The sequence below is a fragment of the Pagrus pagrus genome (assembly GCF_965226575.1).
Source record: "Pagrus pagrus genome assembly, chromosome: 13".
Taxonomy (NCBI): domain Eukaryota; kingdom Metazoa; phylum Chordata; class Actinopteri; order Spariformes; family Sparidae; genus Pagrus; species Pagrus pagrus.
The window spans coordinates 19421546-19444544 of NC_140197.1; the positions used below are offsets into that span (position 1 = coordinate 19421546).

The window sequence follows — 22999 nt, forward strand, 5'->3', positions numbered from 1 at the left end:
CAGCTCAATCTCCTGCCGCTGCTCACACTGCTCCTGGCTCTATATTTACCCCAACACTCAACAGCTTCACTCATCGTGAACTTCCATTTAGCTCTTGCATGAAACCACAATTTGTAGCAGAACCTGTTGTCTTAGGAAGCTCAATTAGTAAATGATGGTCGAAGTTGGCTTTTGTTGGAAAAGGATGTGGCATTTATAAGACATGTGTGAACCAGATTTCACAGAAACAGAGGAGAGGATATAGGGGCCTGCTTCCCCTGAGCTCATTATGAACGCTGCTCATTTTCTTTGGCCTCCGAGAAGAAACACACTCAGCCAATACAGGTATGTGCACCTGTGTCCTATTCTTATAACCTGTGTTAAACAGCAGCTGCAGAGTACAGTGCATTCTTCTAAAACCACCTCTGGGAGACAGGGTGAATTATTTCATGGGGTTGTCTAAATTGGATCTTTGAATCTTTGTATTCTGCTGCTTTCACCACAGCGTATTTTACGTGGTTTTAAAAAAGGACCTTCTGGATAGCACATGTAGAGGTCAGCGACAATGTTAAGCCTTATTTCCACCAAGCAGTCCGATTTAGTTCAGTTCAGTTTGTTCAATATTGGAAGTGTTATTTTTGCGTCTCCATGCTCAAAAGTTGTGGGTGGTACCAAAAAAGCCATCCATGCTGTCCTGTTCTGTTGAGGTACCTCACACACCGATCTGATACTAAAGTGTAAAACCACTGCAGGCCACTGATTGGTCAGACGGAACAACCAGAGGCGGCTCGGCCTCTGCGCTCCGATGTGGGATTTCCAAAACTCCTGTCTTTTCAGCAATCTTCTGTCTTTGTGTATGTTGTTAATCTGGCAGTAATGTTCAGTACAGGTCACAGTGTATCAGTTACACAATGCAGCAGCTCATGACCAAGAAAAGTCTCCCTGTTGTTTCCCAACAGCCCGAAAAGTGAAAGGGGGTTACCCCGAAGCTGGCCACTAACAACCCCACCTACATTGAAGGATACTGTTCGTAGTGGAAACACAAAGCAGATCAGGCGTTTAGGTACAGTTACCTAAAGTTCAAAGGATACTAAACCAAAAGTACTTTGGTGGAAACGCAGGTTTACAGTGGTTTTCCTCTTTCACTTCAGTCTGTCCTATAAATTCAGTGCCTGAACGATGTTAGAGCAGTGCTCACAGAGACAGATGTGAAACTAACTATGAGCCACTATCTTAAATTCAACACATCATAACATCAAGCCGGAAAAGGGGTGAAAATTAGCATGTCCACCTCATGTTTCCATCAGTGCCGATCCGTGCTGGAGCCGATACATACCCACGACAACAGAGTCATTTGACCCGGGAATGAATGCTGATTGTACCCTTTCAGACTAAAGGCAAAAGCCAGATGTTAGTGGGTGTTAGCAGGTTTTTTATCCGCCAGTTACGGACATTGTACTTTGCTGTTAAACACCATCACATTTACGTCAAGGTTCATAAAATAGGTTCAGGTCACAAATATGTAGGTATGTAGCACTGAACATGACTGTTGAGCCCATTTACCAGAGATTAATTAAGATTAAACAATAAGGAAAAACAGTCAAGGTGGTCAGAAGATTTGCTCCATATTAAACTTGTATGTGTTCATTGTGATTATTTTATCAGCAGTGTTTAAACTAATATTTTCTCATTCACCGATGATTTGTGGCTACGATTGGCTTGATTTCAGTAAAATACCACTTTGCTGTTATTCTACTTGATCTGTCATGTAATTTTGCAAATTATCTATAATAATATAATTACCATTTTAAGTGTTTTACAATATAATGAGTTTAACATTAGATTCGACAAGTGTACGGCAGAGAGCTGGGTTCAAGTTTTGAAAAGTTCCATCACTATTCCTGATCATTACACATGCCTGCTGAAATAATGGAAACTCTTACAAATACAATTTGACAACAATTACCAGGTGATGTTCAGCCAGTAACTCATTTAGTGTAATCAATGTCAGGCAGAATTTTTCTATCTCGGTGTGCCCGCAATACGTGTTCCAACTTGCCTTTCTGTCTTAGAAAACAAAAACTGTTTTCTATCAGGCAACAAGTTGAAAGCACATGACTCTCTCAGTTAGCTGTCTACCGGAGAAAAGTGCAGGATGATTTCACCGGCCCGTCTGTCTTAAAACTCTCACCTCTCAAACTCTCACCACTGTCTGACCTCTTAGCTAACCACCAGTATGATTAAGCTAACATATGGAGGAAACACAGCTTTTAAAATGCACTGGCTGACCAGGATAAAGTAATTGAAATAGCACCAGCGTTTGGTCGAACTAAGGTCAGCTAGCGTCGCTGCGGATGGAGCCCACACTGAGTTTGATTGCCCTTGGGGCTCTCTGAGGTTGGTGTCGGCTGCGTCTCGCTCTGTCCCTTGAGGGCCTACTGTATATGGATGTGTATGCAGATTTCATCTGACAGTGTAACTGGCGGACCTCTGCTGCAGCTTGAGCTTAGTCTGATTCAACATAAAGATTTGTGTGCATCTATAATTGTCTTCTACACACATGTTGATAAAGAAAGCAGGATCTTAATAGCCTGTTATCAATAGAGGCTGATGAAGGCTTTAAAACAAATTATCTACATAAGCCGAAAATGAACACTGATACTGATTTGACAAGGTAACTGAGCATAATATGTTAAATCCACTAGTGTAGAGACTTGATGTTTTAAGCAATTAGGTGGGAAAACAAGTGTGTATATCAGTACAGGCATCAGCAATCAGCCAAACTGAGTTGGAAAAAACCTGAATATCATATTCTTCATATCTTCAAAATCCAAATATTGTGCATCCCTGATATTTACAATACTGTAGGTCACTATATGCACACAGCTTGTGTTTAACTCACCACGATGACCAACAGACGATCCCACCCAGCCCGTACAGTTAGGACCGACATCAGTTCACACACAAGCAGCGCGTGCTACCATCAGTTACTTGCATGCCCCCAAAACCACACACACTTAACAAATAAACCACAGTAATTGATCACTTGCAAAGCAACACAAAGTAGAGAAGATCAACATCGAGGCAATTCACACCTCATTCTGCTGTTCTGGCTGCTAAAAGGCAGAGAAAGGCTGAAAACTTCCTGCTCTTGCAAAACCTCCAGGAAGGGCAGACTGTAGCCAAGTTTAAAGCAAAGACAGAGAAACATTTTTCTGTTTCTAAAGAAGATGGATGATATGAGAAAAGCAGTGTCGAGGGTGATTAAAGCCACATTGTAGTTCCTGAGATGTGAAGTAGAGATAACGAGGGCAAATGAGGTGGAGTCACACGAGAGCTGTGCTGATGTCAATAATATGATTCATTTCTTAATCATGAACCTGATGACATAAACTTCCCAAAAACAAGTGATTCCCCTGTGAAGTGATCTCATTTACGAAGCAACACTGATTATTTCATTACTGAATCTTTAATCTGATCTTAATTTGTCAGCCTCTTGTGCCTAAAACCTGAGAAAACGCAGTAAGATTCATTCAAAGTGTGACTGACACTAATTCCCATGATAATGAATCTTCACCCTCAGGATGCAGCAGGAGAAAGAGCTGATCGTCATCCGTTTTCTTTTGGCTCCAGGTGTCAACCACATGTGTGCATTGGGCCTTAAATAGTTGGAAACTAAGGGTCCCACAGCAGCCAGCGCACTAATGAGGCCTCCGCTCACAAACAACACACACACGTGAGCAAAGAGCTCCGTCGCTGCCAGCTGGCACCCAGTCTTACCCCTTTCCTCCAGAGAAATACTTGAGCGCTACCCCCAGCGCACACACCCACTAACACTTACACACAAAGACAAACTTTGTTAATAAGGCAGCCGAAACTTCTTCAAACTTCAAATCTCTCGCTCCCAATTCCCGTCTCTTGTCGACTTTGCACTGCTTGACCCCCTCAGCTCGTCTTCCAGCAACCAGACTGACCAACATTCATTAACTCATCCCTCTGTTTACACCCAGACACACAAATGTAATTCAAACAGGACATCAAACCAAACCCAAGGCAAGATTATCTCTCGATAATAAGAGTTCTGAGGAGTTAGATCACAAAAACTAAGCATTGACATTAAATGCTATTGAGACGGACTTCATCCAGCACAGCGATGGAATATCCAGATTTTATGCCACTGATTTGCGAAGCTGTCCAGGACAGCACAAATCCTTTTCCCTCATTAGGAAAGACTCCTTTCAGCTCTGCCAGATCCCCTCGAACTATAACTAACACTGGCAGTGGGGCAGCCAGTTAGCTGAGAGATGGAGAGAGAGTCGAAGAAAAGGAGGGAGGGGGCACGACATCTGGGCTGAGTTAACCACTGGCTACAACCAGGTCCTGAACCCAGCAGGGCACGATGGAGAAAGGTGCAGGCGCAAGGCACCCTGCAAGGGGGTGATCTGGAAAAAGGGTGAGTATACAGAGAGAGGCAAACCACTAGGGCTGCAACTAATGATTATTGTCATTGTCAATTCATTTCTGGATTAAGCTATTAGTTGTTTGGTCTAGAAAATGTCAGAAAATGGTGAAGAAGGTTTCCCAAAGCCCACGGAGACGTCCTCAGATGTCTTGATTTGTCCACAAGAACCGAAAGAAATTCAGTTTAATGTTATAGAGGAGTGGAGAAACCGGAAAATCAAAACACCACAGGAGTGAGCCATAAAAGACACACACACACTTTAGCTAAAGAAGAAACAAACATGTAGAAATGAACTTATCTGAGGTTGACAGGTTGACAGCTCTGAGGTTGACAGCTCTCATTAATGAGAGGTGACACAAAGGTACGTCATTATGAGCCATCAGGAGGTCAAAGGTCACAGGGATTACATCAGTTAGATGGCGATCGACCTACTAATTGGCAGCTTGACCTTTTCACAATTAAAGACATATTTCTTGCCAGGTGTCCATTAGCTTTCTACAAGCAGTGGAGGATGTGAGCGCATCATTGTGTTGCTCGGAAGAAAATAAAAACAAAAATGTATTGTTTATAATTTGTGAAAATGTGTTTATGTTATCTCACACTGCGGTGTTGAACTGTTTGCTTTATGCCATCGTACATTCACTCAGGAGGTGAAAACATTGCGAGGGGAAGGCCGCTGTGGGTACAGAGGAATATTTCTGCTGTGTCATGTTTACATCTGGAAGGAGAAATTGATGTTAAACACAGATTTTTTGTTTGTGTTTAACAGCCTCGCTACACATGCAGAAACAAAGTATGAGGGACTGGTTATCAAATCACATGTTATCAGTAGTGGTCATGTTCCAGCTAACAGGGTATATAGGCTATGTAGATTAATAAGTTTCAAAACACAGAAGCATTTTTGGCTCTGTTTTAGGTGAAATAATGCAGTTTGTGTAGCTGGAGTGGAGCTCAGCGTTGTGACATATTCTTGGATGGAGCTCCCGTTCTTTATAGACATTATGTTTCTCATTTCACAATGTTGACTCTGTATCCCTGTGGTGTTAGTATTAGACACTCTCCAAACTCTAAACAAGCTTCATTCTGCGGGAAGTATCAAAATCTCATTCTCTGGCAAGCGCTGACATTCTGTGAGAAGAAATGACTTGTCGGTACAACAGAATACTGAGCATTTTTGGGACTGACAAAGGAATTTCCACATGTGTATCGATTTTGTAAATAATATTCTTTTGAATACCCTGAAGGCCTGTCCTCCTCAATGTGTGGCTCAAACCTAAGAGACTGCTTCAGGTGTTTTATTACGTCAATTAAAGCTGCAATTTGTAAGAACTGGCCACCTGTTGAATGCATGCTCCAAACAAACATATCCCCAGAGTAACCGCTAACTGCTGCTAACTCAGCTTAGACTGGGAGCTCGGAGCACCAGGAAAGCGTTGGAAAATGCTGGCAGAGGGCAGCGCCGAAATGGGCACAAGAGATGGAGCTGGGCAAGCAGGCAACAGATGCAGCAGCCTCCCAGTGAACACAGCCTCCGAGACTGACCGAGGCCAGTTTGACGATAGGGAATAACAGTACCGAGGTCACATACTTAGACTCTGGGAATGAGCACCATCAGCCCGCTGTCGGGATCTCATGCATCCACCTATAATGTCAGACTATCACCACTCACTTGAGGTACACAGCAGAGGTCTTGTTAATCTAATATTCATTATTATTTTTTTCTTGTATATTAAATGTAAATATGATCAAGTTGCTTTTTTATGTCTCGATCATTAAAAAAACAGATTATGAATGAATTTTTACGTCCGGGTCCGTCAAAGTGACTTCAATGAAGAAGTCTCAGGCAACGTCTGGTACGAAGTGTTATTACGAGACAGGATGGGCTGAGGTTAGCTAAATGAATAACTTTAAGAACAAACAATAAATTAATGGATTATCAAACTTTTTGGATATGAATTAATCAAATAATGTACACAAAAACTAATAAATCAAAGATGTATTGATCAATATTTTCTTAAACAAAAAAAACAGCATAAATTAACTTTAAAGCATGTGATTACTATTTTTAATATAAAAACATACAACAACAACAAAAAAAGTAATACATATATAAAACAGCCTAAAATGCAATGTGATTTATTTTGTATAATCTGATACTAGATCGGCCCTCCCAATATATTTGTTCCGGCTCTTGAACTGATATCACAGCTGAAATCTTGGGGACAGTGACACCTGTGCATAGTTGAAGACAACAAGCATTTTCTTTCAGTTTAAGACCCCATTTCTTGAACAAAGAGATTATAGAGGCACAAACACCGAAATTAAGTTCTTGCCTTTCACTTCATCACTCTGAATGTTTCTCCCTCTGGGTCTACATCTGTGATACAAACTAAAGTCTTCTGCTACAGTCAAAGAGCTTCATTGTGCTGCCTGCCAGAGTCCACACACAGACACACACACACACAAAGCTCGCCATGCCCGCCGGTAGTTTATTCTGCCTATAATGAGAAATCTGAGTATGGACACACACGTACACTCGCCCCCCACTGCCCAAACACACACACACTTTTCTAATTATAAGAATTTAAAGACACACAGACAACACAGACGTATAAATGTAGTTTATTATGCCTGCAATGATGAATCCAAGTATGGAGACACACGCACACCTACCAGGGAGTTCAGCCTGTGTAATTTATGACGGGATATAAAAAATGGTATGAGTGGCTGCTCTCGGCCACCTTTAGCAGTGAAACCGCTGTGCTTTTCCTTGGCCCTGCCCAGCGTTCCCTCCTCAAGTCCAAACCCATTCCAGCTCGTGGTCCTCTCTAATTTCACCCAAAGCAGCAGAAGCCTGAGCTGAAAAAGAGGAATCTGGCCCCCAAGTCCAGCAAACTATTCCCTTTTCCTGTCTCCCTCCTCTTCCAGCGACCACAGATCGACAGCTCTATGGCCAGCACTGGCCCGAAACTATGAGGGGTATTTTCAGCACTGTAATTTGAAGAACACATGGTATTACACACAGATGCTCACACACACATACAGAATTACGCACTCAGCAAAATACACAGACATCGGGATGGATCAAAAGATACAATAAGACAGGAGAGGAGTGTCTAAGGCTGAGGCACGTGTCCCTAACATCCACGAAACACCGCCGGGATCAGGTCAGTGTGTTCTCACTGAGGACTGAGCAGCCGTGTAGCCGAGTGCATGGAAGCAGGGCGGAGGCCTCACTACACAGAGACGTGAAAGAAACTCATCTAAAAACAAGAGGCCAGTATAGGGATGTTATGGCAGAGAGGGCAGAACCCAGAATAGCCAAGAGTAAAAAATAAAACAGCTTTAATGCTTTATATGTTTATCTTTGGTGCTTGATGATTCGCCTCTTTGCTCTCTGACAGACAATCGATTTGGGTCCACCTTTATTTACTTACCATGATGCCGATGCAAAACAGCGTTGCAGCATTCTCCTGAACAACTGAAGATGTTTTAAAACTTTAAAAAACGACCGAAAGAAAACTCCATATAGGCGCCATACAGCTCGTAGGGCGTAATCATAGCCTCGGGAAGCCCTGAATTCCCAAACTGATTTGAAAAGACATGATTTACGCCCTCGACCCCTGGTCAAACTAGTGCACCCACTTCCAAAGGGTGTGCGCTAATGTTTTTAGCCTGGAGCTACAGTGACGATTTTGGCAATAAAAAAAAGGTATAAATAACATCTTTTCAAATCAATTTGGGATCTCAGGGCTTCCTGAGACGTGGATTTCGCCATTCAATGTTTTCTTCCAGTTGTTTTTTCACATTTTAAAACAAGTCCCCATCTACTTCAGTTGTTTAGGAGAATTCTGCAGCGCTGTTCTGCTGTGAACCTCTAGAAATGTTTCGTCGACTACCAAACTTTACCAAACTTTCCATCAGCATGGGGATGAATAGACAACGACTGAATTTTAATTTTAGGGTGAACTTATCCTTTAAGGTTTAAATGCACAGTATGTCATTTCTGCAGCTAGGAGTCTCTCAATCATAACAATAACCAAAGACATCATGAGAGTTGTTTTCTTCATTGTTAAACAACCACCATGGCGATGAAAATCCTGCCTTCATCAGAAATGTTCACAGACGAGGTAATTTATTCACATTACATTTGGTCAACTGACTTCCCTCCTCTCTCTAAGACTCTCTATGAAGTTAAAGCATAAGCGACTGCATGAAACGCACCATGACACGCTGAATAAAATTACAGATTTGACTGGCTTTGAACATTGTTGAAAACATGTGGGTTATGTAAGTAGAAAACCCATCAATATATAACAAAGCTCTAGTTGTTTTTAGACATTTTAATGCGGAAATGTTGCATATTATACTTTAAAGTTGAAAGATATGTATAAAACTTATTAGCTGAAAGGCTTGTTGACTGGGGAAAATAAGGGGGAAGCGAAACAGAAAAACAGACAACAAAACAACATTAAAATCTGAAATTCGATCTGCTCTTCAGTGGTGGGACGGGGAGAGAGAGGATGCCACATGAACAGACACGCACTCTCCCAAAGTGTGCCAGCTACCTAAATACAACCGTCTGTATACCCGTGCACATACATACACACTTGCACTGATTACAGATGCAGTATATACTGCTCCTCCTGTCCAAGACCTTAATTACCCTGCACAGTCTTATTTCCCATAAATACAGCGAGGGCAGGGCTGTAATTAGGGCCTATATTTACCCCACCTGACTAGGGGAGAAGCCAGTTCAGTGCTGCCCACAAGGATGAGCCAGCCCCACTCGACTGCTGCCACGGGTGGAACAAGGACAACAGTGGACACACATGCACTGGGTACCAGCTATCAGGGGGCTGGAGAATGGTACCTCAGCTGGAGAAGTTAAAAACTTCCAAGTTTATGAGCTGTTCTGCGAGCCAGCAAAGCTTAAATACCAGTGGTAGAGTGGGGCAAATTCCATGAAACCTCAATTTACAGTGCAATTTTGATCCTTCTCTTCTATAAATGACGGAAAACTAGGAAACTGTGTACCGATTTTAATTTGTTCTGACTAACTAAACTGTCACTTGTTCTAGTTCAAGTAGTGTATCTTAAAGGAGACATATTATGTTCATTTTCAGGTTCATAATTTTATTTTAGGTGACCACTGGAACAAGTTTACGTGCTTTAATGCACGAAAAACACATCAGTTTTCTCATTCTGTCCAGTTCTGCAGCTCTGTATTACCCTCTCTGTCTGAAACGCTCTGTTTTAGCTCCTGTCTCTGCAAGCCCCCCCCCCCCGAATACCCAGTCGGCTCTGATTGGTCAACTCACACATGCCTGAGCCAGCACCACTAACAACAACAGAGCAGCTGTGCTTAATCAATTAATTATTTCTCCCCTGCCAAGCTAGCCACTAGACATAAGTTATGCAAATGTGTGACATGATGACATGATGTGATGTCACAAAGGCACGGAATTAAAGGCGGGACTATTGATGAGGCGTTTCAGGAGCAGTGTTTTCTATGGGAGAGAGGAGCTCTGGTTGGTAAAGACCTTTTACATGCACAAGAAAAAATATAAAACACTAAAGGAAAGGGAAAATAAAAAAGAACAAGCATAATATGTCTCCTTTAAAGAAAATGAAAATGACTTAAATGCAAATTGTAATAATCAAGCATTGCCAGAACAATCAATCAACTAAATTGGTGTTCTGTGTATTCTGTGACATAATGGATGAGGTTGCGTCCTCCTTATTTGGACTAAAGAGGACTGCTGTCTTGAATGCATTTGGACGAGGATGTGTGACAGACTTCGATAGACAAGTGTGGATAAACACAATATTTTGATAGAGATTTTAAAAATAGCTCAAATTACATGTGAAAGCACAGGTGATTATCAGTCCCGTCTTCGTGTACATACAGGTATTACATGGACAACGAAACGTAAACACATGAACAAAATAGAAAAATAAACTCTGCAGCGGTTCGTGAGATCTCCTTCCCCAGAAAACTTTGCAGAAAAGAGTTGTGGCTTCCCTTGATGAGGACAACTGACTGGCTCTCATGTAAGAAGCCAAACAGACCTCCCAGTGAGGTTGCAAATTTCAAATAGCTTGGACACTTTTCTCTGCCCCTCTCTGTTTACTCTGTGGCCAGATTGGCCATTTCCTGCCGTCGCATCACATCCAAATTTATCAAAATGCAAACTGGAGAAAGTGGCTTCACCATGCCCTCGCATAACACAAACTATTTTGTGGAATCTGGTTGTAACCGCTCATACAATGTGAAATGTTGTGTTTTATGGTGTTGGACAATGCTTTGAGGATTCCTGTAAAAATAGAGCTTCACACTCTTCTATGCATCCAAATCCCTGGCCTCATCGTGTTTCAGTGTGTTTAGGATTCATCGCCCACTCCTTCAGGAGATGGGGTGTTAATAGGAGCGGCTCTCTCATTCTCTGGTGAGAGGCTCACATCTGAAAGCTGTCAGGGTGAAGCTCTGCCCACTCTGCTCTCTCCAAAGCCTCTCAAAGCAGGACCGAGAACAAGAAAGCAAGAGGACGTAAAAACAAAAAAGAAGAGCAGCCCTTTCACGGCTTTGATCTGGGTTCGAACTCTTCTTTGGTTTGAGGTGGTGAAGCCATGTGCAGAGGAGGACAGTATGCTGACTCAGGCTGCTTCACTCCTTGTTCCTCCTCTCCATGGCAGTGAGACCAGAGGGATTAATGAGAGAGTGGGAAAGAAAAAGGGCACACAGAGGGCACAAGTAGACTCGGCTTGATAGTCTCTGTGTCCCGGTTAGCCAGTAGTCGAAATCAATCTTTTTTTTACACCGCAGATCATTTTTAAATTTACTATTTTGTTGCAGACATGCTGGGGGGTCTCCCCCCTTTGTCACAGTGTGGGCTGTGTTTGAAAATGACAGAGAAAGAGAAGGAGAGGGAACGTCAGAGAGAAAACAGATCACACAAAAGACCATAAAAAATAAACACGGAACAACTTCATTTGGCTTGTCTTTCACGGTGGTTTCTTACTAAATTAAAAACAATACACATGCATCTGTCAGCAACGCAGAAGCAGTGGTCACACATCGATTTCAAGTGGTGACGACAGACTGCTTACCTCTTGTAATCATGACCTACTTTAATTAAAAGTCAGTAAATTGTTGTCGGGGGAGTGATGATGAAAATGCAGCACATACAAATCATATTATTTCATCATGGCTGGTAGCAAATGTTCCCTGGCCTGGCACCAGCTCACGCCTGCAGTGGTGGAAGAAGTACTCAGATCTTTTACTGAAGTAAAAGCAGCAATACAACAATTTAAAAATACTCGTAGTACTAGTTCGGGCGGTGCAGCAGTTTGTCTAAAGAACATACCAAAAAGCCAAACTTTTCTGTATTAAAATCTGCCTCAAGAAGCTTGTCACATGTTTTCCTTCTCTTTCTCCTCCATACGGTCTCTAGCTCACCACTGTCAGCTATCTAATGAAGTTAAAAATGCCATAGACTTGACTGGAATGACCCTGCAGCACATCCTCGCCACCAGTAACCACTGAGCTCTTACTGGAGACGCGGCTGCAGACAGACAGACTCTCCCAAACACTATTCAAGCTAAACTAATGAGACCCTTTAGCTCCACTAAGTGATTTAAATGCATCATCAGTGCAATTTTATTCGAATTACTGCTCATCATTTGTTAAACAGAGTATGAAAAGTGGCCGAGGACCTGGAATAGCATTTATTCGGGTGATCTGGAGGACTGCTGAAAAGCGTGTCTGGCGAGGCGGGGACAGACTCGGAGTCAGATTCAAACAGGCTGTTGAAAAGCAGCGTGTTCAAAGGGACTTCAACACTGATACACCTGATGTAAACAACCAGGTTCAAACACTGGAGAGGAGCCAGCCGACTCAGCTCATGTTACTTAAAGCAAACAGACACACATGCACTGCGCTCACACTCGTATTTTGAAGGCATACAGTTCTAAGCGTGCCACAAAGAAAATAATCCACCGCGCCTTTTTTCCCCTGCTGCCCCCCCCCCCCCCCCCCCTTTCCTCCCTGTCAGAATCAACGACATCACATACCTTTGAAACAGTGCGCCTTTCACAAAGGTGTTTAAGTTTCACAACACATACTGAACAACGCATGAGCTCACAAATATGCAGGTATGCTGCGCCTGACGTCCATACGGTGCGATGTGCCTCGCAGGTATGTCTGTAGTCTTACGTTTAATCTGCTGCGGCATGTAGTGTTTTCGCAGGATTCCTCATATTTACAAATGAGAGAGCCAGCGGCCTGAGGCACACCGAGCATCTCAGTGATTAAAACACCCTGGGAGGTCCACCGCCAAAAAAGTGTGTGAATATTTACTCCCCCTCCACCCCCACCCTACTCCTACATCGTCATCTTCCCTCCCTCAACACACAAATGCGATGGAAACCCATCGGCTCAGGCCTGGTTGTCATTGGTGAGACATGAGTGGAGAGGTTCATGGTCGTACTGGTTTAGTGTGGGATTGGTACCCGTGGGAAGAGGAGAGCAGGGACTGCAGCTTGTGGAGCACATCCATAAATCAATAGTAGATGAATCACTGAGTGGCCAGTGGTGTGCTAGCTGGGTTACTGTCAACATATTTATCACTAGATGTAGTGAGGGGGGAAAAACACTGACAGTAAATGGCAAAACGATTTCCCCCCATATTTACAACCCTGAATCCAAGAAAGCTGGGACGCTGTGTAAAACGTAAATAAAAACAGAATGCAATGATTTGTAAGTCCTTTTCGATCTCTATTCAACTGACGGTACTACGACACTATATGTAATGATAAACTTTGTTTTTTTGTAAGTGAGAAGAAACAGTGTCCAAATATTTTTGAAATAAGGGCTGTACCTCACCACTGTTTTCCTTAAAGGAGCCAAGTTATGCTCATTTTCAGATTCTTACTTTCATTATGAATAAAGTGCAGCCTGCTCTGATTGGTCAGTTCTCACAGGCCTGAGCAGGCATCTCTCCCGCATTAGCTCAGCCAATGTTTTTGCAACCTTGACCGTGCTGAGGGCGGTGACATCACAACATTATGAATGTTCTGCCGGCTCCTTTAAAAGCATAGTTTCGAATACGGGCTGTGCATTTCACCAAGGATTGAGTGTTTTGACACTTTCACAATGGATGTTGTCTGTTAATAATCCAAAAACACAGGAAATGTCAGTTTCTCCAATATGGGAAGAAAGCGTTTTCCAGGCTAGTGAGCTGAGTTTGATTTCCCTACTTTCTAAGAGCAGTTGCCAGGTGTTCTGGCAGCGTGGTGAGGGCTTTTATTAGGGGACTTACCTGAACAGGTGTCAGCTGAGCTCTCGGGTCGAACACTCGCAGCATCTTGTCCTAGACAGATGAAGAAGAAAGACAAACTTTACTGTAGGACTAAAGACAGCTTTAAAAAAAACATTTTATTTTGTTGTGGTGATTAGTTGGCACGTTGGTTTCATTCTCAGTGCAAAACTACACTTTGTTGTCAGTTTATACAAGAGTCCTGCGAGAAATCTAACCTACGAAGGTTATAATGTTTAGTTTAGGTTGAAACCATTTGAGAGAGGTGTTGATTCCACTGTATTATGTATACACATTTGTCGTGCTGTGAATTTTATCATCATGAGGAGCATAAATATAATATGAAGGGATGTCAAAAAGCATCTGAAAGGTCAAGTTTTGAAGTTCTAACAAAGAAAGGTGGGAGGGATTAAAGGCTCCTCATCCAGCTGTTTCATACAAAGTAAAATGAACAACTGAAATATGAAAGCTACATATTAAAAACATTAATAAAGAGTCCCTCCACCTCAGTCTGATCCAGATAAGGAATAACACAAACTCTCTGAAGTTCCCTTAATCTATCAGTGTGATCTGACTGACTCATCGTCGGCTAACGCAATCCCAGTGACCTCTCGATGGCCTCATGTGCCTCAACACCGGCCAGCCCAAACACGCATTCGGCTTCAATCAAAGCAGCCAATCGGAGAGGCTCCTGCGTGATTGAGAGGAAATGGGGCCTAATGGGATCAGGCTGTGACCGGGACATGCGTGTCTGCGGCCGTGTCACTCAATACTGCTGTGTGACTGTGATCACAGCAGACGTACGGGGCTGATAGCAGGTAATAAGAATAAAGGGCTTAGACTAAACCACGCACACACTTAACACACATATAAATGTCAGGAGGAATCAGGAGGCTGACAGTAACACAGTCAAGCACACACACACAGAGACACACACACACACAAAAAGGGGTACTATGCAACATTCAGCTATACATGCACAACATAAATAAAGCATTTTATCCTGTCAAGCCTCCCTCTCTATCTATCTGTGGGTGTTAGTGTGTGTGCAGCCCACCCACGAACACGATGCCCCAAGGCTGCATCTTCGGGCCTCTGTGACCCGGGCCTCAGCCAAAGGCTCAAGGAGCAGTGCCAGAAGAATACACAATTTTTAACCACATGACCGACAGATAAAAGCCCAGATATAGATAGATTATAGCTTAATCGACTAATCATTGCAGCTCTAAAGCCAACCATCATCTGAACTTACAATCATATTCACGCTGCTTAGTTTTTACAAGCCACTGAGTCCCCTCCCCTCAGCTGCAAACACACCTTATAGTGACCCAACGCACACATATCAACTGTACATATATACAAAAACACATTTGACAAATTGAGCTCACTCAGCGGCACACCAACCTCAAGTGTTGTTGTGCAAATATCACGAGGGCTAAAACTATCTGGCAGTGCAAACACACACATGAGGGGCTACTCACATACAGATGTTTTGGACAAGCAAACACACTCTCTTAAGCCTATGACAATAACCCTTATAAACACACACACACCACCTCAACTCGTAAATGCACAGATGGAGGGCCAGGATAGCTGTGTGTGTGTGTGTGTGTGTGTGTGTGTGTGTGTGTGTCTGCTGAGACAGCAGCTGTTTAATCAAAGTGACGGAGCCTCACTCTCAAGCTGCTGTTAATGAGTTTTCTCTGCGAGTCGGCTGCACACAACTTTCACATGTACGCAAACACACACGCGGCCGCTGGGAATCTTCTCTCCGCACATCAACAAACACACTGCGCTGCCAGCCTCCCGTTCCCAGTCTCCCACGGTTACCAGTGTCACAGCCTGTCACGACTGGCAGTTTTACGCCGAGCCATCCCATCATCGCTCTTCTCACCGTGAGAAATACAGTACCAAGCTCGCTCACGATGTTAAAACTCAAGGCGGAATGTGGACTTTAATTCAAGAGGTGCTATGTTTAAAAACTGCATACCACCCCGTCACGTCAATCATTTGGATAAACACAGCCTTTCCTCCCTCTCTGTTCCTGCTACCTGTAGACTGGCCATCCCTACAATGAATGGCGCCTTTCTCCCTTTAAGCGTGTCATAAATACACATCTCTCTAGGTCCAAACGAGGCCTGTCATGATTCCTGCTCTTTGGGGTGGTGGTCTCCCCTTCATCTTCCCCCTCGAGCCCTGTGCCCCAATGTTTACCCTATGGGAGGGCTGGGGGGGATTGGACCCACATGTTGGCGGGCCCTATTTGCTTTAATAAGTTGGATTGGAGAGACTGAAAGGGGCCTTTCGGGTTAAATGACACCAGAGCCCGACAGGGCAAGAACCTCGGAGGCCCCTCGACTCTGATCTCGGCTCACACCCCCCCTTCTCCCCCTCCTCCCTTTCTTCCCAGGTGCCTTGTTCTTTCAGGGTGCACTGTTGGGGTGGTAGCTTAGTGGGGATGATTATCCTGTCAAGGTAAATGTCATGATTGGGATGTAGCCTGTGATCGGTGGAGTAATTTGTTTCTTGTCAGAGCAAAGACAAACAGCAAGGGTTGGACTGACAATCATACCTGCTAAGTACGCACATGTGGTCCATTTCTGTGTCAGAGTTTATTCAGTCTCGAGCACGACTAAGCTCATCATGCATTGTCTAAGGTATACAGAGAGGCCTCTGGCTCATTTTCACATCAATCATTTCATGTTTGGTTATAAAAAAAGGAATTCACCGTGGTTCACCTCACACAACCCTGATTCCAAAAGTGGTCCTTTTAAACATTAATCAAACTAAATGTGATCATTTTTTAAATTTACACTCAATTGATGATGGTGCAAAGACAATTTATTTAATGTTGTACTTCATCAACTTAATTTATTTTTGTAAATACATGCTTATTCTGAATTTGATGCAATAATAAGTTGGCACAGGGGGAACAAAAGAGTGGGGAAGTTGTGGTAAGCCTAATGATCATATGTTTTAAACAGCATCCCAACATTTTGGGGGAATTGGTCTGGGGAGTATAAACAACATGCAAGAATTATGTTACCCTCCACTGATGAAAATGCCTCTAACTCTTCCTATTAATAAAATCTATTCATGAAACAATTCCACCTCAACTCATAAAGCCCTACAATCTCTGCCCTGCTCATGAACTCACTGCAGCACCCTCCTTCCTCCTCCTACACAAAATATTAACAACCGACTGGAAAGCTGTTCAAGCTGTGTGATTAGTTCCTGATGAGAACGGGGCCGTATGGATGCCTAAAAACTCAGGGAGACTTTCTCTCCTCTTCGCTCCATAACTACTGTGCATGTCAAAGGAGTGATGATTGACAGATCCTGATTAGAGTCAAACTTGCAGCAGAAGACGTGAGGGCTTAAAGGGCCATCCAGGAGTGTGTACAGGGGGAACAAAGGTTCAGGGGTCAGGCGGGGTCGAGACCAAACAAGAGCTCTGATAGATTTATCCTTCCCGCACAGGCTTGTGCCTTAACTGACAAGTTAATACAGTTTCCAGTCATATGATTAAACTCTCCACAGGCTCTTAATCTACTATGGCCAAGATTTCTTTCTTTGTCATCACTATTACCGTATTAAAACAAACTGGCTATTAGCTTTTACGTCATTGGGCTTTTCCAGGTTTATTCTTTTTCCTCTCAAGAACTGCTCACTAATTCCTACTCCGATGTGTGATGTGATCCCCGCCCTTTTTATGAGCATTACCCCTGTTGACATTGTGATTAAACAAACCCCATACAAACAGATAAGGAGCAGCGGTGACCACTGCACTGAATGTGAGCCACTGGCTGCATCTAGTGGTCACACACTGAAACTGCAGCAATCAGTCCACACAGGAATGAAGTTAAAAACTAAAAAACTTTCACATTATCGGGCTTCAAAATGAAAGGTGAAGCCATGAAGGCCACTGCGATGTACCTACGGTGTAGTACGAGTTATTACCTTGCAGGAGGAAGCCAGCAGTGAACCATCCTGTTTCCAGCTCAGACTCTGCAGCTGGTCACCGTGCTGCTCCAGAACTGCAGACACACACATCGTTTAGAGGAGGTGAGAGGAGGAAAGGACAAGCGATACAATGTTCATGTTTTACAGGGACGAGATGAAATGGTTTAGAAGAAGAGAAACGTGATGCTAAACAGAATGAGCACAGAATGACGGCACGTGTACAGATGAGACAAAGACCACGACAGAAAAACATCTGGAGGAACATTGTCGGGAAGAAGTGAAGCAATAAATCAAGCGCATGAACTTCAGAAAACACAGAAAATACAATGTAAACAGATCATTATGATTTAGGCGTATGAGAGAGATTATGAGCATGAGACATATTAGGCTGCAGCGCCTTAAGTGAACAGTTTCAACACCACACAGATGAAAAAAGGATGAGGTGCACTTGTTAAGACATTTACACACAAAAGGTGATTCCACATGAACTTTTTTATCATTCAGACGTTGTTCCTCAACCACATATGAATGAGGAATGAGGGTGATGACAGCCAGTGTGTGGGGGAACAGCGCATGAAAAAAAAAATCAGCAGTGAGCAGCAGCAGCCAGGCCAGCTGTCATGGGGTTTTGGGGAGTAGGGGGACGCAGTGTTCATGTGTGTGTGGAGGGAGGGTGAGGCCAGAGGATAGTGATCCTGAGGCCAGTCCGGGGGAGACTGGGACCAGGACTGCAAACCAAAAACATTACCTCTGCTGCTCCGGCACATAGACAGAGCCACAGGGCTGTAAAACGTAGGCAGTGTCAGTCAGACAGCACCCAACGAAAAAGGAAACCAGCCACTCCAATTACATATATATACACATGTTGCACATAGAAACAAAACAAAAACTGAAGACTAACTGACAAAGACTGAAATGTTAAACGTAACAAACAGTGCATGATGTACAGAAAAGACTTTGACAAATTAATTTAGGTGTGCGTTTTTAATATATACTGTGCGCACAAACAAACATCTGCCGCTCACGTCCTCCTCAGCTGTAGCTACCTGCGAGCGGCGCATCCTGGCGGCTGGTGTCCCAAACCAGGGGGGACTTGTTGGCGCCGACAGCCAGCAAGCCAGAGGAGGTGGGATGGAAAGCCAACAGCTCCAGCCGGCCGTGACCTGGACGCAGGGTGAGCTCAGGACTGCTGGGCTGCTGCAGCTCTGGGTCACACAAACGCCACAGCTTCACCTGCACACACATAGAGAGAGAGCTTCCTTCAGTAATTTTCCAAAATTCCATTTATTTCACTTGTTAATGTGCTGTAAAAAAAGTTTGATCTCAAGTAGATTGATCTAAAAATCTTTATTTTAGACTTAATTCAAAGTATTTGTACGCTATCACCGTCTGTTTCTTATTTCTTAACTGAACCAACTTATTTCAAGATTTCTTGTTCGGTAAATTCATCTTGCTGCATGAACAGATAATTTTACTAGTATTAAGTCAATATCTCCTCAAATGTAGTGTTTGTTTCTTGTTTTTAGCTTTCTTATTTGCAGTGTTTGCAGTGCTGAATAGTGAGAGTTAATTTTAAGTCAGTAAAACGACACTCCAGTTTCGCTCTCATTTACTTGCTCAGCACAACCCAGCTGGAGAAACAATATGTCCTGTTGGCAGAAGATGAGAGGAACGAAAGTGCGCTGCAAGTCGTGGGCACTGCAGACCACTCTGGTGTGTGTTGTAGGTCTGTGTGTGGCAATGGTTGTGTGTGTTTACACAGGTCCGTGAGGTAAACCGAGCTGCTGAGTCTGAAGATGCAGACACACGCTCAGCAGATTCTTGGAAGCTAGGGCACCTGTGGCTGAGGATAATGTGAGGAGGGAGTCTTCAAAAGGGCTTAAATAATAAAAACCAGGCAGGTTAATATCGTATTTAAAGCTCCGCCAGGAACAACAAAGTCTGAGTGGATAGAAAGAGGACTTATGTGTAAGCATTCACCAACAAGATAGATAAAGATCAGTAAAAAAGAAACACAGAACAAATGAAGGACGGAAAGCAGGGCGTCGGAGAGCTCACCGTTTCATCTCCAGAGCATGTTGCCAGGAGACTTTCATCAAAAGGAGAAAAGTCCATATCAGTCACCAGATCTTACAGAGAGGAGGGGAAGCAAACAGAACATTAAAATCCAATCGGACCCACAGCTTGATTTCATTTCTGAGCATTAACATTTCTCATGTGATCAGTGTTTTTTAAAGAAACCAGAGTATCCTTGAGGGCTGGAGTGGGAAGGAGACGACGGAGAGAAACTGAGATTAAAGGGCTGCGATAAAGAAACACTACCAGAGTGGCAGGAAATCTGGGTGACTGTCCATTGGCCATCTGAACCAGGCTTGACTGAGGACAGGCCGAGCATACCTCCACCTGCAGACACATGGACAGAAAACATCAATGGTCATACTTTAAAAACCTGCTCTCTGGGTTTTTATAGTGCTTCAAAATCCAAAATGGCTGCCCAGCTCGCTGTGAATTTATTAGGTCACTGTAAATGAATGTACATATCTTCTGAACAACAAAGTTTCAGGAGAAGAAAAAACACTACACCTTATTTCCTAGAAAATCATTTTTGTTGGATTTTAAAGGAACAGTTCAACCCCGAATCGATTTGTTCTTACCTGTAGAGCTTTTTATTCATCTAAAATCATAGCACTTTTGGTGTGAACTGTCCCTTTAAGTTGAGTAGGTCAACTCCATATTGTGAACTGGTTACATGATAGACACTTGGTGAACTGAAAACAGTAGATCCTTCTTTGTACATGAAGCCGACATTGCTGTCGACCACACTTTTATAGCCTTACCAGCCTGCTCGGTGTTGAAGGCCACCAGCTTGGAGCTGGCTTTGATGTGGTTCCCCTGGCAGGAGAAGGAACCGGCTCGGACGTTGTTGATCCATCCCTGGATTTAAAGACACAGAGAGCATTAGGAAGGGAACGAAACGGATGAAGCAAGGGTATGATGAGACGCATGGATATCTGGGGCCATAGAGAAGAAAATAAATGTAATTCAAGCCCAAGTGTTTCATCAGACCACAGTGCAGAGGAGCTTCACAAGTGACTACAATCCGAAGTGCTCCTTTAACATGTCGACACAAGTGCACAGCCAACAGGCTACACTGAAGGGTCCCGACAGAAAAACATAGTTTTACGGTCTCACGATTTCAGGGAGCGCGAGAGACCACGTTGCTGCCGCAGCTAGAATAAAACACAGTGAACACCAAAATAAACAGGAAGGATCTAACTGAGAGCACACACACATTGAGTGCCTCTGAATGAGCAACGTGTTGAGGAAGTGGAAGGGCTCCCTGCGTTGCACACACAGCAGAGATCTCTTTTAAAACCTCTTTCATAACATTAACTGGGGGAGAGGACAGAGTGTCCGTGCAACAGCCTCCGACGGCTACTGCTGCGCTGCTCCTCAGCCAGAGGAGACCAACCATGGCAGAGATTTGGCTACAGAGGACAATTATCAGCTGAAACAGCTCTGTTTACTCAGCCATGCATTTCAAAGCACCCCGTCACAAGACAGGCAGACAACAAAGTTCACCCAAAAAAGAAAATTCAGTCGTTATCTAGTCACCCAGGCCGATGTAAAGTTTCGTAGTCAACAAAACTTTTCTTGAGATTGACAGCAAAACAGAGTTGCAGCATTTTCCTAAACAACTGATGTAGATGGGGACTTGTTTAAAGCGTGAAAGCAAACCCCTATGAATAACAATCCTACACTTGATTTATTCTGATCGAGCCACATTTAAGGTTGTGCTTAACACTATCCTGGAGATTCTTAAGTCAATCCTTTTACTTTCAGGGGAGAGCGACGTAATCCACTTATCCACTTAGTATTTCTCCTGAACTAAATCTCGCTAAGACTTCAAAAAGGTACAAGTATTCCTCTGTCAAAATCTTTTTTAGCATACAGGGATAGTAGAAAAGGCTCGTCTTTCCTTCATAAATAATTTTAGATCAACATGCAAAAGATCTGAGGCATTTCTGTCAGACTGTCCACAGGATCATGATTATACAAAAAACGTGGCACCAAAAACTGTGTCGTCAACGCCATCCACACATGAGCCGACTTAATTTATGCCCCCACTACTTCCTCGATCCAAAACTCAAGATCCATCTCTCCTTTCCTCTCTCTTCCAGAGTCGGCCCCTCCTCTCACTTTCTGTCCCTTGCCCCACTTTTTTTTTGCTCCTGCAGTGTTTGACATGACAGCTCCCGTCACATGACCTCAGCACTGGAATAACCACAATCACACATATTCATTGGGCCACTTTAACATTCACAGCAGCAAAGCACCACCTGCTGTCTCGGAGCCTGTGCAGAGATTTTAAGAGATACCAAAGATCATCCACCGTCTCTGCACATACCAGGCATTTCCCAGCCTCAGTGAAAACAAGGTAGCAGATTACATAAACCACCTCAGCAAGCAGAGCTGCAGGCGTTGCAACTTGAAACAAATGGGTCTGTAGAGGGGGAGAAAAATGGCAGATTTGTGCAAGACACCCCATTCTCGTCCAGACATGACGCCTCTTTCACAGCCTACAGGACAACTATCACTGACAGACATGAAACAGGATATTAAAATCACTTTTCCTGAATATTTGCCATTCAAATATTCACCTTCCCCACCTAGCAAATCCCTGCAGATTCACCCTAACGTCAAGTGTGCAAGTCAGAAATTGTGTAACACCACCTGATTGTATGAAATCAGTGACAATAGTCAAGTTAGCTATACAATAATAGCATGATGATGGGCGTCACTACGTCCGATGTAGGCTAGCAGCTCCATGCAACCACATGTGATGTAGTATTCACCAGTAGCCTTGAAGTTAGTTGAATACTACTGTTGTGAATTCAGATTGTCGTGTAGCTCTCTCAATACTATGCAGCCTTCCAGATGCAGGAAGTTCAACATCCCTTGCAGGCAGACAGGCAGGCAGGCAGGCGCTCCCCCAAAACACCACTTAAGTAGCACAGCTAATAACCAAATGCTAATGTTAGCTAGAGAAAACTGGCTCTGCCCAGACGCTCGCGAGCTACTCACATCTTTCTTGGCAATTTTCGGAGTTGTGTTTTTGAATTTGGAGGTCTTAAAGCGATTCATGCTGCTTTCTCAAATTGACTTTCGTGCCTTCCGGGTGTCTCTGTCGAGCTGGTTGGTACTCGGCAGAGGACTCCTGCTACAGCTGACAGTTCAGTTTGGACGCGCGGTGTCCGCTCGCTTCGCTCCACGGAGC

The 22999-nt window shown here is 43.6% G+C and overlaps 1 protein-coding gene across 2 annotated transcripts in view; it reads right to left on the minus strand.

Moving 5' to 3' along the window:
• LOC311268208 (mitochondrial import inner membrane translocase subunit tim16-like) overlaps positions 1-22991 on the minus strand; it is a 113253-nt gene extending 90262 nt beyond the window's left edge. Inside the window, exons 1-7 of one of the 2 annotated variants that reach the window (XM_084371684.1) lie at positions 22807-22985; positions 20559-20655; positions 20044-20124; positions 19780-19850; positions 18768-18954; positions 17719-17795; positions 13762-13812 (exon numbers count right to left, since the gene is read on the minus strand). In XM_084371684.1, coding sequence (XP_084227810.1) covers positions 13762-13812; positions 17719-17795; positions 18768-18954; positions 19780-19850; positions 20044-20124; positions 20559-20655; positions 22807-22866 — 624 coding nt within the window. In that variant the 5' untranslated portion in view covers positions 22867-22985. Of the gene's footprint in view, positions 1-13761; positions 13813-17718; positions 17796-18767; positions 18955-19779; positions 19851-20043; positions 20125-20558; positions 20656-22806 lie in introns of both variants that reach the window. The other variant, XM_084371682.1, reaches the window with a different exon arrangement.
• Positions 22992-22999: the final 8 nt, after the last annotated feature.